The sequence below is a fragment of the Ascidiella aspersa genome, chromosome 3 (assembly GCF_963924565.1).
Source record: "Ascidiella aspersa chromosome 3, kaAscAspe10.2, whole genome shotgun sequence".
Taxonomy (NCBI): Eukaryota; Metazoa; Chordata; class Ascidiacea; order Phlebobranchia; family Ascidiidae; genus Ascidiella; species Ascidiella aspersa.
In genome coordinates, this window is record NC_139449.1 from 12,831,838 (window position 1) to 12,851,347 (window position 19,510).

General features: G+C 36.0%; 1 protein-coding gene across 1 annotated transcript; it reads right to left on the reverse strand.

The window, feature by feature from the left end:
- Positions 1-222: 222 nt before the first annotated feature.
- On the reverse strand, positions 223-10,320 carry LOC146160257 (dipeptidase 1-like). Its single transcript, XM_083384913.1, has 10 exons — positions 10,209-10,320; positions 9,947-10,067; positions 9,587-9,728; positions 8,192-8,324; positions 7,920-8,070; positions 7,793-7,844; positions 7,476-7,652; positions 6,501-6,585; positions 726-801; positions 223-445 (listed from the first exon to the last, which is right to left on the reverse strand). The coding sequence occupies exons 1-10, from the start codon at positions 10,264-10,266 to the stop codon at positions 223-225; spliced, it is 1,218 nt and encodes a 405-aa protein (XP_083241039.1). The 5' UTR covers positions 10,267-10,320.
- Positions 10,321-19,510: the final 9,190 nt, after the last annotated feature.

Sequence of the window (19,510 nt, forward strand, 5' to 3'; positions counted from 1 at the left end):
CGGATTATATAAAATGTCAGAAAAAATATTCGATGTTATAGTGAGGGTGTTTCACAAGGATGCCTAAATTTCGTGCATTTACTGCGACGGTCATAATTAATCAATACATTTGCTCAAATGGATCAATGTTTATATGGAATTCAATTTATCAACGTTGTTACAATCAAACATATTACGAAAAAATAATTCATCTCAAATAGATTGATTTGTGGCAAATATAAATTATGTTGTGCAATTAAGGTCTGGTATTTCGGAATCTGAAATCCATTCTTCTCCCGATTTAGTTTCTTCCTGTAATTGCCGGGCAACAGCCTCTGCTTTTCTCATGACGCGCAAGATATTTCTTCCTGCAATGTCCTTCAATTCATCTTCTGTCCAACCTCTGTCTAAGAGTTCAGCAATCAAGTAGGGATATGTAGAGACATCTTGAAGGCCCTCAGGAACTCTGAAAATATATTTTACAACATTTTGTAATTTCTTTAATGCTAGTCTTTTTCGTAATTCTGTATAGGCCAGGGGTTTCCATTTTTACTTTTCATGGCAGATTTTGTAAGATTGATTTCTATTTTCTGTGCTTTCAAAACTAGATCCGCCTATATCAGATATCTAGTCGTCTACTCTATAGCATACCAATAACCTTAGCAAGTTGGCTAATGTTTTTTACATAATATATAATCTCATGCAGCTACAAAATACACTTGTAGGCACAATTTGTTTTAATTTACCTTCTAACTCCATCATAGTCTGCTCCCATTCCAATGTAATCGGTTCCGATAAGCTTCTTAACATAGTCAAAGTGATCTGTAAAAATGGACACACCACACCATAAGGTGCGGTAAGTAAATAAACTTGTTTGTATAGTTGACAAATGTTCTATGGGTATGGGTCCCGCCTCTTGATTCTCTTTGTATGTAATCATGTATGTGTTTAATAAAAAATATCATATGCAAAATTTTCAGCCCATTCGTCAGAAATCAGTGCATTACTAAGAAAAAAGGTCTACGACAATTATGCATTCAAAGGATCAAAAAGTCCGACTTTTAGACTTTGAGGTCTTGGACAAAGCACTAATTTGACTTAACAAATGTGTATAAGAAGAGTAAGGTTAATAATACTTGACAAACCCGAGCCCAAACGCCTACCAGCACCCTAACCCAAATAATGTGCGACTTTGTGCGTTAATTTAATAACAATAACGCATAAACAAATACCTCAATTTGTGACGTAACAATTGTATATACCATGGACGAGAAACCATCTCATGCACACCCGAGTTTGGGCCTTTTTTCCCAGCGTTCCGATATTTATTAAATTAACGCACATTATTTGGGTTAGGATTCGGGTTAGCGTTTGGGTTCAGATGGGTCAAGTGTTAGTTATCCTATCTTACATATTTTGTAATCTTTTGTGAATTTTCAACGAATATTGTTTTATCTACGCCGGGAGTTTACCTAAAGGTCTAAATTTGACACAAATTCAAGGTCTAAAAGTCAGATTTTTCTGCCTTTGGATGCCCTAATTGTCGTAGCACTAGAAATGCACTAATTTCCAACGGATCGGGTGAAAATGTACTCAAAAAGTAACTATGTGGAACAACCGGCATTATAAACAGTTGCTCGCTCGTTAAGTTAACGAGCTCGTTTTAGCGAGGGATTAACGAGCGAGAATCTTGCAAACGCATTTGGTATTAGGAACGGTCCTCGCCAACAAAGCGAGAGAATGCGTCAAAATCACAAAAAAGGACGACTGACTCTGCAAAATTGCCGCACAAACGTCCTTCAGCAGTTTGTTTTGGAAATCGTTAGCTGTTTTTGAATGGCAATATATTATCAAACAATTTTCAAAATGTACAGCATGAATTTAATTTCCATTTAATCTTATACAAAAAGGTTTTGGGAACATCGATTATATCTATCTAAAAAAGTAAAAACAATTTTTTTAAAACTTTTTATTCATCTCTTAAAAATTGGAAAGTTTGTCGGCCGGTCTGTTGGCTACACATGTTCGCCGCGCGGTCGCTGACAAGCGATCTTAAAAAAAAGACAAAGCAACGTTCCTGATACCGCTCCATCTTAAGCAAGCAAGACGCCGGGAGGGAAAAATAGAAAGAAACTCGTTTGACCCAGAAAAAAAAAGTCTCTTTCTATGAGAGGAAGTCGCTCATCTCAAGCGAGCGCCTTCCCAAATCGGTCACGGGTAAGCAATTTTTTTTTTTTTTTTTTTTTTTTTAAAGGGTGTTTTCTTACGTATTACACAGTTTGGTGCCAGAATTGAATTTGACTTTTTACTGTTAAGCAAATTGGAGCGATAATAATAATTTATACCACGCCAGTCGATTCAATGTAGCTTCCACACAAACCTTATCCTTATAACGTGATACCGGTAGTCTTATTGTGGGAAAGGAATATGTTAATCTACTTCAGACACAATTAGTGGCAAACAGTCGGTGAAGACCAGTGTCCTTGCTGTTTTACAACAGGCTACACGTAAACGTAAAAAACACATCATTATAATGAAATTTATTGTTATCGAAGGTGTGCAACGTTCCAAGTAAAGCCCTAGGTTTGAAACTTATTGCAGTTAGCTTATGTTTACTCACGCAAAATTTAGTCAGAGTTCGCACAATATCGCGTTTTGTCGCAGTTTACATATTTCAAACGGGTTACGGGTTTGTCAAGCGCTTTGTTGTCTGTGCCAACCTTCCCAGCAATTATATATGCGATTGCGCAATACACAAGTGAACAACTAACCATTAATGTATTGTGTGACCTTGACATTAAATAAATGACCTTCAGCTTAAAGCAACTAACAATTTATGACTTGACATTAAATAAATGACCTTCAGTTGGCAATTGGACCACAACCCTTTTAAAAATATAGTTCAGTCCGAACTTATTTAAAGTCGTAGGCCGCACGCGGTCTCCATTAGAAGTTTAAACTTGATTGATTTTTAACACGCAAGAAAATGTAAAAAATGCCATAAAAAAAATAAATGCAGCGATGTTATGTTTTTAACGATTTTTGAAAATACGTTACCTTCTCCATCGGACATTTTTATCTGCAGCAAGCTTTATGCCAAGAGTAGGCTAGTCATATTTTTGGCTTGTATAAAAGATTGCTTCACACGCTTGAAAACCAACTCCTACACAAACTCATTTGTCTAAGTTGTGTAGGCTTGCCTTAGAGCCACCTATAGCCTTTCCAGCAATCAGACTTTTACAACCGACCGTTTACGCGCCGAATTTCAATCATAAACTTAACTCAGGTCTATAGTGAACTTTTTAGACGCACATTAAATCGCATTAAACCGCTATAGCAAGTTTCAAACAACCTCATCTAAAGGAATCGTCGTACGGGCCGGTCAACTGCTACTAACTCAGGGGTTCTTAAACTTTTGGTCCCTGACGTTTATAGGCCGTTTAGTGCAGAGGTTTAGCAATTTTCACTTTTTAAACACAATAAGGATTTTTCTTACGTTGTACGTCATTTATTACCGGGATTACGTGTTTGTTTGAATATCACACAAGACGAACAAATACTGCTACAACACGGGTCGTATTACTAAACATACTTTGATTAAACATCAGGAAACCTACACAAATATCGTACAACAAACCTTCCTCAAAAAAATTAGTGATTGAGGCCAAAGGCTAATGGGTTCTCTTGAAATCCTCTTGAGGTAAAAGGGTAAAACGTTTCCAAACATTTATTGGCAATAGCCTAGGTGACTGTAAAAAAAACGGTCAAGTACTTTGCCTCGGTAAAACTTTTTTTTTATTGAGGAAAAGTGTAGACGTCGTTTACGTAAAAGATAGTTTAAGTTCGCACATATTGCTTTTATTGCAGCGTTTTAAACATTATTTCATTACGCATCAAGACACTTTGCACAGACAACGTACATCAACGCGACATTTGGGTGAGTTTGCAAAATATTGCGCTTATTGCAGCGGTTTACACACTAAACAATTTTACTTTTCAAACGGGATTTCATTTAGTTGGACGCAGTATGGTACACACCGGAATTACAAAAAACAACACGATCCATCGATTAGTTATCGCTAACTATATCAACAAACTCTAAATCGTCTCTTTTGAAGGTTGCGATGGAAGCTACCTTTCGCGTTATCAGATGTTTGTTTTCTAACAAATCGAGTGTTGTTCACGAATTTTATAGTTTGCCTTTGCAGGTAGCGACCAACTTATTACTTTTTCTGAGCTGTGCCTTTTAGGCAAAACAAACACTCTGACCTTACTTTACCATTTACCGCATACTTAAACTTAAATTAAGTAATGTAACTTTGCTAAACTCTTTGGAACTAACTGACTTAAAATCGCCTTTTGCCCGAAAATTGTCTGACTGGTCAAAAGCACATTTGTAAAGAGAGATTATAAGTTTATGGTATCCTAATTAAACGCACAAGATTGCAAGATACGTTTAGGTGAAAAAGTTGGCAAAACTATCAAAATATCAAGTTTCGTACGTCGAGGATCTGTGAAAGTGCCCAGATAGGTCTAACAGCCATGTAGGCCTACACAATACACATTTTGTAGTTTGTGTATAGATAGTAAAGAATACAAAATTACAAAGTGAATGTGCTCGCGGACTCAACTAGAACTTTACATGGTAAATGATTTTACACGGAAATGATTCCGCGGACCCGCAGTTTAGAAACACTTTTGTATATGGACAAACATAATTTCAGAAAAAAATTGTTTACCAATTTGAAATAAGTTCACGTCTATATTGGATGTCACTTGTTAAGTTAAAAAGCTGTGCTCAAAACTGCAATCTAGTATAGGGTTACCATACCTCAGGTTTTACTCTAAAATGTCAGGGAATTGGGTGTTGAAATCTGTAGGGAGAAAATGGCAAAATCTGCTTATATGTCCGGGATTTAATCGTACTGTATGAAATATGTCGCCAATACATTAACAAAATCGAAAACGATAGTTGAAACTCTTGAAGTTAGTGTAAATCTTTGTTCTGTGTATTAAATAGCTTTGTATTCATAATGGCAAAATCTACACAGGTAATTCATATTCTATAGTTTTTTTCTAATTTTACCAAATATGGAACGGTAGATAAACACCAATTGGACATACGGCTACGCCTACTGTTAAAACATACTTTGAGTAAGAGATATCCGAAACTAATTATTTGGCAAACAATAATTTACCTGGCCAAAGTCCTGTTTATTAGATTAATTGCTATTTGTTATACTAAACATGATTTCTTTTGAAGGTTCAAGCCGAGTTTGTTAATATTTAAATCTAAAATTTACGTTATTGTTTTAATGCACAAAATGGCAAAGAGAAAAAGTAAATTCACAAGTGAAATGCGAGCAAATCATCCACACAAACACAGTTATAAGCACCACAATAACTTTTTTCAACGAATTGTTACGCCATCTTAGCTATAAAGAACGTTTCCCCATTCTGTATACTATAGCCATGGCCCACCACGCACTGATTTTTTTTCCAATTTTTAAATGTAAATGCAATTTTTTTCCAAGTAATGTTTTGAGTTGAAATAGGATTAGCTAACTAGCGCCGTGTGTCTCGATCATCGCACTCTAAAACTGAAATTTTGGTCATCTTAAACACGCAGCGCGCGAGACGCGACTGTTCTCCGTCTTTTTAATATAATAATTACGTCACGTTTTGTAACTTTTTGAAGTAACTTGTGAAGATCTGGAGTTGGTACCGAAGCCGCAGTAAATTCGTCCAGGATTAAGCGCTTCAAAATATGGCAACCCTAAAATAGCATTGCAAACCTAGAAAAAAGTTGACCCTACTGTTAATAAGCGATTGCTTCTATAGTCACTAGCTGCTTCCTTTCATAGCATTTGTTTGATCCATATTCAATGAATAATGCAATAGTCCCAAACAAAGGTGCACGCAAGTTGGCGTTATTGCCTTTGTTGACGAGACCTTCTCTGTGCCTCACACTGTTTTCGTATGTTCAAAGGTCTTTGAATTTTGTTTTCTATCTTCAAAAGCCTAATATTTGTTTTGTAACAAGACCTTTCTCGTCAAACTTATGATATTGGATTGATGCATAAAATATTTCCATCCGACAAGCTTGTTTGTTGAACGCCAGAATATATTACACACGGAAGCGTGTTTGACAATTCTCATTTTTTTTGCAAACACTACTTAACTTTTATTCCGATGTAACCATTCTGAGTAAATGCTACTCAACCAATCTTTTTTTAGCCGCGGGACGTTTGTTTTAAATCCTTTACTTTTACTGTCTTACGGGGTTTTGTACGAACACATTTTTCAACTGTATTTTTTATGATTGAACTACGAAATGTGTTTTTGGCTTTTGCATATTCTACTACTTTAAGTGTTTGTGAATGTAGGCTACTAGGAATACCTTTGTTTCTGTTTACTTCAGCTCTTCCGTACCCCAACATTAACTTGTGTGTTGTATTTGATATATACTTTTATGATTGCTACCATTGTTACTTTTACAAGTTTTTTAATTTAAATATTACCAGCGACGTCCGACAGTGTAGCGTTAGGGGAACAGGTCACGTAGTCGTTGTAGAAATTGATCATGATCACTCCCTCGTTAGTTTTCTTTAAAAAACATAATAAATAAATAGGTACAAAACACAAGACTGATTGTTGTTGAGCTATAGGGTCGGGACTCGGGAATCCCGTTGGCTAAAGGAGCCATCAAAACTACATATTTTTTAATGTTTTTGCTACATTGTATTAATGATGGACTTATAGTGTAAAAAGTCGCACAATACAGTAATATAAAACTAACGTCATTATTTTCTATTAGCACGATTGTTACGAATGCACCATTTTGATGATATCTATGTTTAGGAAACGTTTTATTCATAACAAGCTTAGATTTATTTGTGGGCCAGAGGCTGCCATCATAAAAGTGACATCCAGCTCGTCAGCCATAGGTTCCGACGTTTGTCATCAAGCCAAGCAAAACTCGGATTCCAACAAGAGAGTTGGAATTTACAACGGTTTATGATTAACTAATAATGACATGGGATCAAGGCCATGAGCATAACGTAATTGCATAAAAGCTTTAACAAATATTGACTGCATGATTGTGCGCATAATGTTTCGAAGAACAAAATCCAGAACATTCGAAATAGTTTTCTCCGTCCAAACAGTTAGCAAATAATTATGAGGTGTGCAGCAAGTGGTCGGCAGGGCGAAAATGTTTAATCCGCGGCATAAACATTCTGAAAGTAATGACATATAGCCTATTTTGTTGATGTCTCTCTTTTTCAAACAATTTAAACGGGAGTCTAACATGAACACAGCTCGACCACCTTTGTATGTTTCCAATACCTAGTCATTCTAATGTAACGTTGATTTATTTTCCTGTTTATTTTTGTTTCTTTTTATTTATGCGATTTTTATCGGCTTTATCCTTATTCGATTTAACTATGTCATTTCTCATGACTGTGGTGACTTATATTATTATTATTACCATTTACCAATTGTTGCAGTATATTGTCTGGAACGTTTCTTCGGTGTTCGCAACAGTTTCGCGGATTGCTGTGACTGAATATAACCGGAGCTGTTGAAACTTCCATGGAATCCATCATCGTTTGGTCGTTTACGTGTGAAATGTCAACAAGAATTCCGAGGCGATTCATTTCCTTAACAACTAACTAAGAAATAAATCACACATTTTACGAAAAAAATTAGTTAGTTTACGAAATAGAATAAAGGTGAAAAAGTTTGTAGAACAATAGCTCAAGGAAATGTTATTGTTATAGTTTTTACGTTTTATTAAGTGTGTGATTTATACCTTTCCGAAAGGTGTGAGTCCAGTTGTGGTGGTCAAATTAGCTTCCGATGCCCTGCAAGTAAATTTAGCATTGAGGAGTATTTGTTTATGTTAGTTGTTAGTTGTGAATATTGCTGCAACGTCATACCATGGAGTATCGCAACTATGTGTCAAGGTCATATATCTTGCGCCAAGTGTGTAAAGCATCCTTAGAACAGCAAGGGAACTGTCAATCATGTGACCTCCTTCAACGCCAATTAACGATGCTATTTTGCCATTTCGATTAGCTTCTTCGATTTCTGAAAACAAACAATGTGAAAAATGAAACATATCTTAAAAATAAAACTATTAAAAATTAAAAATGCATAAGCATAAATGAAAAAAATCAATGTAATAAACGTTATGCTGCCGTTTCATTACCGTCTGCAGTTGTAGCGAACGTAAACGTGTCGGGATAGTCGTCTGTAAAACGCCTGATCATGTCTATTTGTTCCAAAGCTTGGCGCAGTGCATCCTTGTATTGAGTGTCGCAATAGACAAAGCACGCCCAAAACTGCAAAAGTGCATTATACTTGCCAGTGAGCATTTTCGATATATATGCATTTTAAGGTATGCAGATTAACGATACAGATAACAACACTTAAAAATTGCCTTTATTTACCAACGATGCTTAAAAAAACAAAAAAAACAACGATGCTTAAGTTTACTATTAAATATGCGCTAATAAATGCAACTGGCGCAATAACATATGACGTCAGAGCTACGTTATAACATAGACCCCGCATCGATTTCAGGAAACATCCATCGTGTTTTACAGAATTTTTATTGAACCAGCGATTTTCCAAGTTTAAAGGGGATTTTAATTTTCGCCAAATAAATAGAGATAAGAGATTAAAAAGCATTAATCGATCAACATTACTTAAAAAAAATTGAAAATGACGACTTTGTTAACCCTTGTGCTTCTCGAAAAACAGTAGACAACAGAATACAAACGAAAGCCTTTGTATAATAACATGATTTTAACGCCAGCAGTACCTTACTACAAATATTTGGTAAAAAATATGTGGGATTATATTCTGTATTTTTAAAAAGACGAATGGGACACAGAAAATCCGTAATTGGCCATTGTGTGCAGCCCGCGGGTCAGTAGTTTACCATCCCTGTTATAAGTCATAACCTATAGGAAAATATTTGTGTGAGGTAAATGTTTGCCTCATAAACGAGTTTGGTTGCATTGTGTTGACAATACGTGATAATTTTGGATGGTTCCAAGTGTTTGCTTTGCCCAGGCATGAGAAATCGGAAAACTTTCCATTATGTCATAAAAGTACACATTGACTTTAAACACAAAAGGCCATTGTGCATGCAAGTGTTTTTTTACTCAGTATTACTCTTCTCAATATTTTGCAGATTTTAAAGCAATGTTCCTCTCGTTTTTTTATCGCCAAGGGCCCCTATTTCTTGTATTGTTTGTCAAAAACTAAAAAAAGAATATTATTACATTTTATTTGTTTAAAGATGTAGTAAAAATGGCAATAGTTTTATCAGATCCGATTTAGGCAGATTTAAGTTGATTTTATCCTTAAGCAGGGGTGGAAAATGTGGAGTAATTTCTTAGTTGTATGTATACTTTATAAGATGACAATAAGTAAAATATTTAGTTGTTTTTATATTTCTTGTTGCACAAGATACATGTAAATGCTGCAATTTGAAACTTTAATTCGCTTTATGTATAATTGTATAGTTATTACTTTAACGAACACTTGTGAAAACAATGGGAACACTTAAAAGTTAAAACAACACAAAAAATCCAACCTGTGCACCGACTTTGCCTTCAATCAATCGTGGGATGTCTGTATGTGAAGGTGTATAAAGTTCTCTAAAGTCATCATGTAAACTCACGTTGTTGATAGCATTCTTTAAATTGTTTCGCATTTTAAACGGCCAATCATTGTGACTAAAACATACCACACAAGTGTTCGGTTACTTTTGTCTATTCACGACCTTGGAAAAATAGAGAAGCTTAAGTATTTTCCACCGGTTGCGTGGCGACACACTAGAGATCATCCAGTGTAGATGGGTCGTAGTCTTATAAAGATATGTTAAATAATAAAAATGTTCGGAAACGCATAGACATCCAAAGTATTTTTTTGTTAACAGGGGGTTTGTACGTACCCATCAATAATCGGAACCTCGTCCAAAATCTTTTTTGCTGCATCCAATGAAGTTGCCCGACTGTTTATGCTGAGGGGGACTGCAATAGCAACAGCGACGGCAACCAGGATACAAAGCGCTCCTATGTATAAAATATTTTTATGCTAACCAGCGTTAAGTTAGGATAAAAGTTAGTTTCTTATCTGAAGGCCTGTTTGCTGCAAGCGTTAAATTATTTATAACCTCATAAATCATAACTTTAACCGTACGGTAATCCACTTACCTACAATCAAAATCAAACGTTTGTTTTTCGATTTAGTCATAAGACTGTCGGAGTCCATAATTGTAGATTAAGTTTTGGATTAAATCTACAAAGTTAAGTTGTTGTTTGTTTTCTAAAAAGAATTGAAAAAAAAAAATAAAGTATCTATATTCAACAGCCACAATAATTCACACAAAACAATTTTGTAAACATTATACCGGAGCAATTATTCAAACTTACTATTTCTTTTTTTCAGACAACTAATAACATTTTCTAGAAACAAGTTGTTGAATAACGCGCCAGTATAACACTATTAAAAGTATATTTTTATCTTTTCCTCTGTTGGTTTCCTTACGAAAAATTCAGCTTTATGGCGCATAATGTTGTCTCTGCAGTGTAAACGTAAAATTTGAGTAGTTCGAAATGAAAAAATATATTTGTTTTAGTGACTCTTGACCGCCACCTTTTGACAATAATCTTGGTAAGTTCATGACAGATCAAAAGTAGTTTTATCAGTTTATTAGTTTTTTGAAGTGTTTTGTCCTATTTAAAACATGTTTCTAGATTGTACAGTCAAAAAATAAATAATTTAAAATTGTTATTTTTTAAAGAAAAAGTAAACCAAGCAGGATTTTTGTTTTTTTAATATAATAAATTGGGACTGTAGAGTTTATAATTTAAGATGCGACTTAATCTGGAAATTGATTTTGGTTTGATACGTAATTTGTATTTCGAAATTCTGCAAATACAGTATGCTTTGTCTGTGGCAATTCAAAACAAGAACAAGAAAACATTCTTAAAATAATATTAACATTTTGATGTCAGAATTAAAATATCTCCATATGGTGTGACGTTATTTAAGATGAAGAAAGCAATTTTGTTTTATTGATTTTTCAGACAGGGAACACGGGTAAAAGAAAGGTATGACGTTGTTGAGACAATCCAGTTGTTTAATTCTGGGTGTATCTACGCTTTTGTCAAAAGCGATTCTGAAACAATACACTCGCGAATATCCAGAAACCCTGGATTTAAACGCTTCAGCGCAACATTTAGCTTAATTACTGGTACCTATACTTCTATTGCACGAAAAACACACATTCGACAACGGTCTTGGTGCCACCCCAGATCTTAACAAGTTACTTCAAAATATTTATTATAACTTTTGTATAGTTTAAGTTGACCAAAATTTCAGTTTCGAGAGTGCGATGATCGAGACACAAGGCGCAAGAGAGCTAATCCTATTTCAACAAAACGTGCTAAAATATACTCAAAACATAACTTGGAAAAAATTGCGTTAGGATTAAAAAAGTGGCAAAAAAATTCAGTGCGAGGTGGGCCGTGGCTATACAGAATGGGAAAAAGTTTCTTTCAGCTAAGATAACGTAACAATTCATTGAAAAAAGTTATTATAGTGCTTATAACTGCGTGTGTGTGGATAATTTGCTCGCATTTTACTCGTGAATTTACATTTTTACTTTGCCACTTTGTGCATTAAAACAATAACGTAAATTTTAGATTTAGATATTAACAAACTTGACTTGAACCTTCAAAAGAGATAATGTTTATTTTAGCAAATAGCAATTAGTCTAATTAACAGCACTTTGGCCTGGTAAAAATTGTGCGTTTGGCAAATATTTAGCTTCGGATATCTCTCTAGTTTCGGATACGTCTTTAACAGTAGACGTAGCCGTATGTCCAATTGGTGTTTATCTACCGTTCCATATTTGGTAAAATAAACTGTAAAATATTGCTTGAGTAGGTTTTGCCATTATGAATACAAAGCTATTTACTAAACAGAACAAAGATTTAAACTAATTTTAGTAGTTACAATAATCGTCTTTGATATTGTTAATGCATTGGCAATATATTTCATAAAGGACGATTAAATTCAGGACATATAAGCAGATTTTGCCATTTCTCCCGCAGATTTCAACACTAAATTCCCTGACATGTCAGAGAAAATCCTGGTGTATGGTAACCGTATGCTATAGATTGCCTTTTTAAGCAAGTCTTTTTAACCTAACAAGTGACATCCAATATAGATGTGAACTTATTTCAAATTGGTAAACAATTTCTTTCTGAAATTATGTTTGTCCATATACAAAAGTGTTTCTAAACTGCGGGTCCGCGGAATCATTTGCGACCATGTAAATTTCTAGGTGAGTCCGCGAGCACATTCACTTTGTAGTTTTGTATTCTTTACTATCTATACACAAACTACAAAATGTGTGTTGTGTAGGCCTACATGGCTGTTAGACCTATCTGGGCACTTTCACAGATCCTCGACGTACCAAACTTGATATTTTGATAGTTTTGCCAACTTTTTAACCTAATCGTATCTTGCAATCTTATATGCGTTAAATTAGGATACCATAAATTTATAAGCTCTCTTTACAAAAGAGGTTTTGACCAGTCAGACAATTTTCTGGAAAAGGCGATTTTAGGTCTGTTGGTTCCAAAGTTACATTTAGTTAAGTTTAAATTTGGGGTAAATGATAAAGTAAGGCCAGAGTGCTTTCTATGCGTAAAACGCACAGCTCAGAAAATAATAAGTTCGTCGCTACCTGCAAAGGCAAACTATAAAATTCGTGAACAACACTCGATTTGTTAGAAAACAAACATCTGATAACGCGAAAAGTAGCTTTCATCGCACCATTCAAAAGAGACGATTTAGAGCAGGGGTCGGCAACCTACGGCCCGCGGGACAGATCTGGCCCGCCTATGTTATTCATCCGGCCCGCCGCCTCTTTAACAAATTAGGCACGTAGTCCATTTCACACACGTTTTGACTTTTTTGACTACGTAAGTGCGAAAAATGTTCGTTGCCCTGGAATTACAGGGAACAATCGAAGCAGAAGAAGAAAGGATTTCAGCTTCCGAAATACCAGATCTTGAATGTAGAACATAATTTATATTTGCTCTAAATTAGTTTGCTGTCGTTGATCTATCATCTTGTATAAATTATTATGTGTGATTAAGAACGTCTCTTCATTTAATTGCAGTTAAAATACTGATTTTGTGCAGTAATCATTTGCTTTTAATAAGGGGAAAACTGCGGCTCGTCGATGTTTTTCATTGCTCTTCTACCCAAATAATAAAATCCATATAAATAGAGGGGCGGTACTATACATAGTATATACGAAATATGTATTATCTATACATGTATTTCAACGATGAATTGCTTTTATTTAAATGATGTATTGTTTTTATCAGACCTTCTTAAGCCCAGTTTACGACTGTTGTGTACAATAGCATTGTTATTGCTTCAAAGAAACAAAGCCTGGTCCATGTTTCGAATGTGTTAGAACAGTGGTTCTCAAACTTTTTAAAAAAAATTACGCAACGGTCCCCTAGCAATTTTTTTAATTACTTACGGCCCCTTAAAAATATGCACAAATAATCACAAAATAACACGTTGTTTTCAATGGTATAAAAGGGACGGGTGCACTTGCTTCTTTACTATCAGCTCGGCTATGTTTTGTTTTGTTAATACCGTATTGAGTATAGTAAAATCACATTATTTGAGTGAAGCAATCACGAACAGTTTTAAAACCGTGACCGATTACTGTACAGCAGTGACGTGCGGCGAGGTTCCTAGATGGTGAGGCACAATTTTTTTCAAGTCATGTTTTTCTTTAAAAACTACAAAAACGGTATCGTAATAACAAAAAAAAAAGTTTGAACTCTTTTTGTTTAGCTTTTGCCATTGTATGAACTGTGAATCGAACAAAAATAAGTATGCTAGCAAACCGTTTCGAGCAGCAACTGACTGAGTTTTAGCGCTTTACTCAAAAACCATTCAGAGAGCAAAAACAAAATCACTAAAGGTAGTAAAACTACATTAATATAGCAAACGTAATAATGACTACATCGTTTATGACGTAACAGTGCATGGCAATTAATAGTGTGGCATGTCTGTGATCGACTGTTGTGGTAGTCTGCTTCTCATAAAAGCTACGAAACAAATTATTATTAAGAAGACGATATTTATATTTTTTGGGTGGCCATGGCCACCCTGGCTACGCCTATGACAGCCACACATCCAATCCTTTTTTACCTATCTCTTTAAAAGTTGCGTGTTATTTTTTTGTCCGGTCGTCTGATGCAAAACTTTTAAATTTTCAAAAGGTCTGCCTTTAATTATGACTTCAACTTTAGAGCTTTACACTGCAAGAAGTCAATGTACAGTACACGCACTATGCGGGCATTTAAGCTGGACAAAGAAAGGTTTCATAGCGTGGACGTCACAATTGAGGCATGCCTCAAATCATAGTTAAATTATTCATCATGTTTTCCGAGAGAATTCGCAAAAGGAAAAGGCACGCATAATGCAGTGTATGGCACTTTTATGATCCGAAGAGAGGCACGACTTGGCGCTGCCTCACTTTGCGTCAGGGCTGCCACTCCTTGGGATTTTTCCCAAGATCTTGGAATTTCAGCCTAGACCTTGGGATCTGGGGATATCTGTTCCATATCTTGGGAATTCAATTCATTAGCAGGTTGAAATTACAAATATTTTTTGTTTGTATTTACAATGTAATAAAAAACTTACAAGAAATTAAAAAAAATACCGGTTTACCTAAAAGAAAAATCAAACTCGCTTCGCTAGAGGTAAAGTTATCGCGTTTCTTCGAAGTATGTTTATGACACTTTTCATTAGTAGTATGTATGACGAGGTGTAGCCTCGAAAAAACAATTTACTGCCTCCTTGAATGTGATCAAACACGTCTTCAAGTGCAAAAAAATCGAGGCCCGCCTGATTCACAGTTGTTCTAACATTTTAATACCACGCTTCTTCGTTAACATTTTGTGCTGCCCACAGAGACATTTATCAGTTTGGTATTGGCCCGCGACTAGAAAAAAGGTTGCCAAAACCTGTGTTAGAGCAATACTCATTACACATGGATGCACATCACAAAGTCCGCCACAGTCTCTTATATTTCAGTTTTTTAATCTTGTTTTTTTTTTCCAAATCTCGGGATTTTTAGACATGAAACCTTGGGATAAATTAAAAATCAGAGTGGCAGCCCTGCTTTGCGTGCGGCATTGAATGATTTTGACCGCGTGAACGCTTGATATGAATAACGTAACAGAAATAGAAGGAAAAAAAGCACGCTTTAGGTATAGAAACGTAAAGTTTGCGGTAGAGATTAACTGATATAACTTTTGCTTGATATATCTTTTGCTTTGCCAGATGTTGGCAGGTGAGGCAGAGTCAAAGCATGCAATCACGTGAATAAACAACTATAATCGTAGCTTGCAATGACGAGCGAAAACACGTTTGAATTACGCTAGCGTAATCAATTTAGCCTGTACGGCATAGTTATTATTATTGTGTTTGTTAAGCTTGGCTTGAAAATTGCCTGAAAATTTTATTGCACAAAAATTTTTCTTCATCAGAAGCGTCGTGCTGATTTTTTGTTAGGTGCTTCGCGGTCCCCGAAAATTGTCTCGCGGACCCCAAAAGGACCGCGGACCCCAGTTTGAGAACCACTGTGTTAGAAAGAACGGTTTGTGATACTCCGTAATATAGGCCTACCCTACGTTATTTGTTCCGTTTATGAAAATCAAATTTTGCCTCTTGATGTGAGTGCACAATAACTCAACCACTGTAATCAGTAATCACTTTATGTTACTTTTTAAGTTAACAAAATATTTAATATCGAAACGTTGCTTGCGTACTGCACAATTTGCCTAACCCTGATCTACATAGACATAATGGTTGGATAAACGCGTTGGTTTGACTAAGGGGTTATACGCAGGGTTGCCATCGACATGGACCAAAAAACAAGGACAACCGAAAAATTAGATTAGCATTTAAAATACGTTTTTTTACATACAATTTATTTATATGAGCCTTGTCATACTACACTCCATACTTTTTGCCTAAAACAATCTGCTCCAGCAAGTCCTTGTTATTAGCAATTGCTTCGTGGATTTCACGACAGCTCAGGTCTAAGTTTACTTTTAGTTGTAGCTGGGATTTCACTGACATTTCACCAAGTCTATTTCTTTCCTTGGTCCACTGGGCCGAAACAAGAGAGAACACTCTTTCCATAAACGCATTGCTGACCGGAAGGGAGAAATAGTTGCTCACCAGCTTGTAGAGCAGCGGAAAAGAGTTGCTTCCGGTAAATATATTCATCCACTAGGCCTCAGGGTCATCCTTGCGGAACACATCATCTGGAATCTTCTTGAGCAGAGCTTTAACAGCCGAGACCTCATCGAACAGCTCATCGTTCATTGCCATTAGAGGATCAACTTGCCAAAGCCTTGACTTCCTCGTATTCGACTGCCCGATCTTTCAGCAGGGTCCAGCTGATGTGCGTTGGATGCTTCTCAAATCGATACCACTTGTTGATATATTCCAAGGTAATGGTGTAGAATTCCTGGAAGCTCGCTTTAAGAACCTTAGCATGCTCTTCATCGACTGTTTTTAGTAGCTCGCCTGTTGCTGCTCCGAAAAACCCTGAACTCCGTTGTAATATTTTGATCTTGAGAGATTCAATAATCTCTGCCAGTTCGGAAAACAATGCAGGTGACTTTTGCAAGACTAACAGTGGTTTATTGAAAAGCAAGAGAGCGCTGTGGAGGAATAATAGGCTACGATGATCAGTGACTCTTCTGATTTAAAGAAACCATCCAATATTCTTGTTGGATGTTTCAGCGAAAGAAAATGCGCTTTGAGTGGTTTCCATAGATCGACCATTCGCTCGAGTACAGCATCAAGTGTGGTCCATCGTGTCGGTGTGTGAGTTGGTAGAGTCGAGTAGTTGCTATCAAGTTACTCACAGAAATGTTGGAGCCTCATCTCCCTACCAGTTTGGCTTTTGAAGTGGCTACCAATCTTCATTACGATTGTTTCTATGTCAAGTGTGAGGCGCTCTGCTCCCTTCTCTGCTGCGTTATGCAAAATATGAGCAGGGCAGCCGACTGGGATTAGATTCAATGTTTGCTCTTTAAGACGAGCAAAGATTTAGTTTTTTCCACTATGCTGTAAAGGATGACAGCTGTTTCATGTCTAGGCCATTTTCATGAATAGAGGAGAGAATAAAGTTTGTGATCTGTGCCGAGGTCTCGCCTGGTATCGATCGCAGATCAAGAAAACGCACTCGTACTCCAACTTTGGCGTTGAAGAATCGGATGACTAGAGGAAATAGTTTCACTTCGTTGTGATTAGAGGCGTCAACCGAGATGGAGAAGGGATGTACATCAAGTTCAGACAAAATCCTTTTTTGAGCAAATAGAGCAAGCACTCCAATAAAGATGCTTGTACTCTTGGTCCTGGCGGCAGCAAACTTTTTTGCGATGTTGGAATCGTTGGTGAGGAATGATTGCTGGTGTTTGACAGTATGGAATGCCCAGGTACCGTCAGCAGCAGCTGCCTTGTAGTCTGTGGTCGTTGGCGCTGATCGACTTGTGAAAAAATTATTCATCGGCTGGTTTGAATTAATCATCATGACACACTTCTTGTGTTTTGGGGTATTAATGTGATGTGAAATAGCGTTCTTTCCTATGGCCTCCAGATTTATGTCGCATTTGCAGATATTGCAGTGTGCGAAATACTCTCCCTTCAAGCTTCGTTTGATACCTTTGAATTCCCTCTCATAATCGTCACGAAAAACGTTTTTACGCTTGCTCATTTTAACTTATCAGATTTACAGATTTAGCCTTATTAGAAGCTAAAACTATACGTGTAATGTAATTCAGATAAATTTATTTATCAATTATAGCTTTACTGCTCAATCTAAGTGTCGACTACACTGCCTTGCACTTATTTCCCCATTAACAACTGTCATAAATTAGTATCTAACGCTGGTATTTAACATTTTTTTTGCTATGTGTCAACTTGTGGTTGTTTACGACTAACTGTCCGTAATACGTCTTACTGCGTTAAAGCAGAGCGTTCGATATAAAAAAGTGACAAGGTTAAAAATAAGACAAAATAAGGACGCAAGTCGAAAATAAGGATATTTCTTATAAATAAGGACATTTAAGTTTTCTAAGATCTGTCCCTTCAAAATAAGGACAAATCTTATAAATAAGGACGGTATGGCAACCCTGGTTATACGTTATAGGCTAATTTCTCTTGATAGTCATAATACATCTAGTAGAGAGACTTAACGCACTTTGCAGTACGTAAATTTAGGTTTAAATTAGGCCTACATAAAGTATAGCTACACTGAGCATACCAATAAAATATGTAAAATACAAAAGAAAAATTCTCCCAGAATGAAAATTGCACAACCCTATGTAGCGTTATAAGTAATAATTAGTGGATAATTTGGAATTTATTGCATTGTGTATTTATCAAATATGTTACGATTTATGATTTGTCAGTTTTTCACGCCTTTTACCAAACACTCGCTGTTACACTAAGAACAAAGCATTCGGCTGTTTCACACATGAATAATGTTATATCGTGACACATATATTTCCGTTATAGATAAAAGTATTTCACCTGTGTGAACGCGTTATTGTTAAAGTTCCCGGCTGCCAAAAAGGCGCTGGATAATAAATCATTTCCGCTTTTTGGTGTCGCCTTTCCTCTTTTATGCAAACTTTCAACTTATATATGCGAAACCTTATATCAATATATCCAGTCTTGTCTAGTCAATACAGTGAGTGGTTGTGCTTGCCGGCATTAGCCGGTTTGCCCATAATAGCCAACACAAACTGTGTGGAATTGTAATCAGACAACAGCAATACTTATTGAAATAATAGTGAGGTTGATTGCCGAGGCAAATTAGTTTAATGAGACTTGTAATCAACACGCCTGCCTCAAATTGTTGCCACGCGAGTGAGAAAAAAAAAGAACTCTATTTCTTATGGCCAAGGAAAGTCGTCGAACGAAGCTCAAAAAGAAGATGTACCTTAATCTGTACGGACTACATACAAACGACCGCCTAAAAACTGCCATGTTTGGAACCTACAAGAAGCTAGCTGTTAGAAGAATTGATCTCGTCGAAGTATACGTCGAAAGACGCTCCATATCGTCAGCAAAGCATTTGCTTGGAATTCGAAATACTAAATACAAACAAGCGTTGCCGATAAGACATCACCACCGTTTGGAATCATGGAAAACGCAATTGCACATGGATTTCACTATAACTGCGATTCTGCCTAGTTTATCAGGTGAAAAATCTATTATACTTTTAAAATAAAAACAAAAATTATATATATAATAGGTAAAAATATCGACTGAAAGGTCTGTAAATTGTTTTAATGCGACTTTCTATTGAACCATTATGTATCGCATTTCGCAAATTATGTATAGTCTATATCTATGAAGTCTAAGCTTAAACGTCGATCGCACGATCTTT

Bases quoted from the DNA above. Each gene is read 5' to 3' on its own strand.
- LOC146160257 (XM_083384913.1), bottom strand. From the start codon at position 10,266: ATGGACTCCGACAGTCTTATGACTAAATCGAAAAACAAACGTTTGATT. The intron at 8,325-9,586 runs GTTGGATTTTTT...GCACTTTTGCAG, and splicing joins AAGGCAAAGTCGGTGCACAG to TTTTGGGCGTGCTTTGTCTA. The intron at 6,586-7,475 runs GTAAATGGTAAT...TGTTTTTTAAAG, and splicing joins ACAATATACTGCAACAATTG to AAAACTAACGAGGGAGTGAT.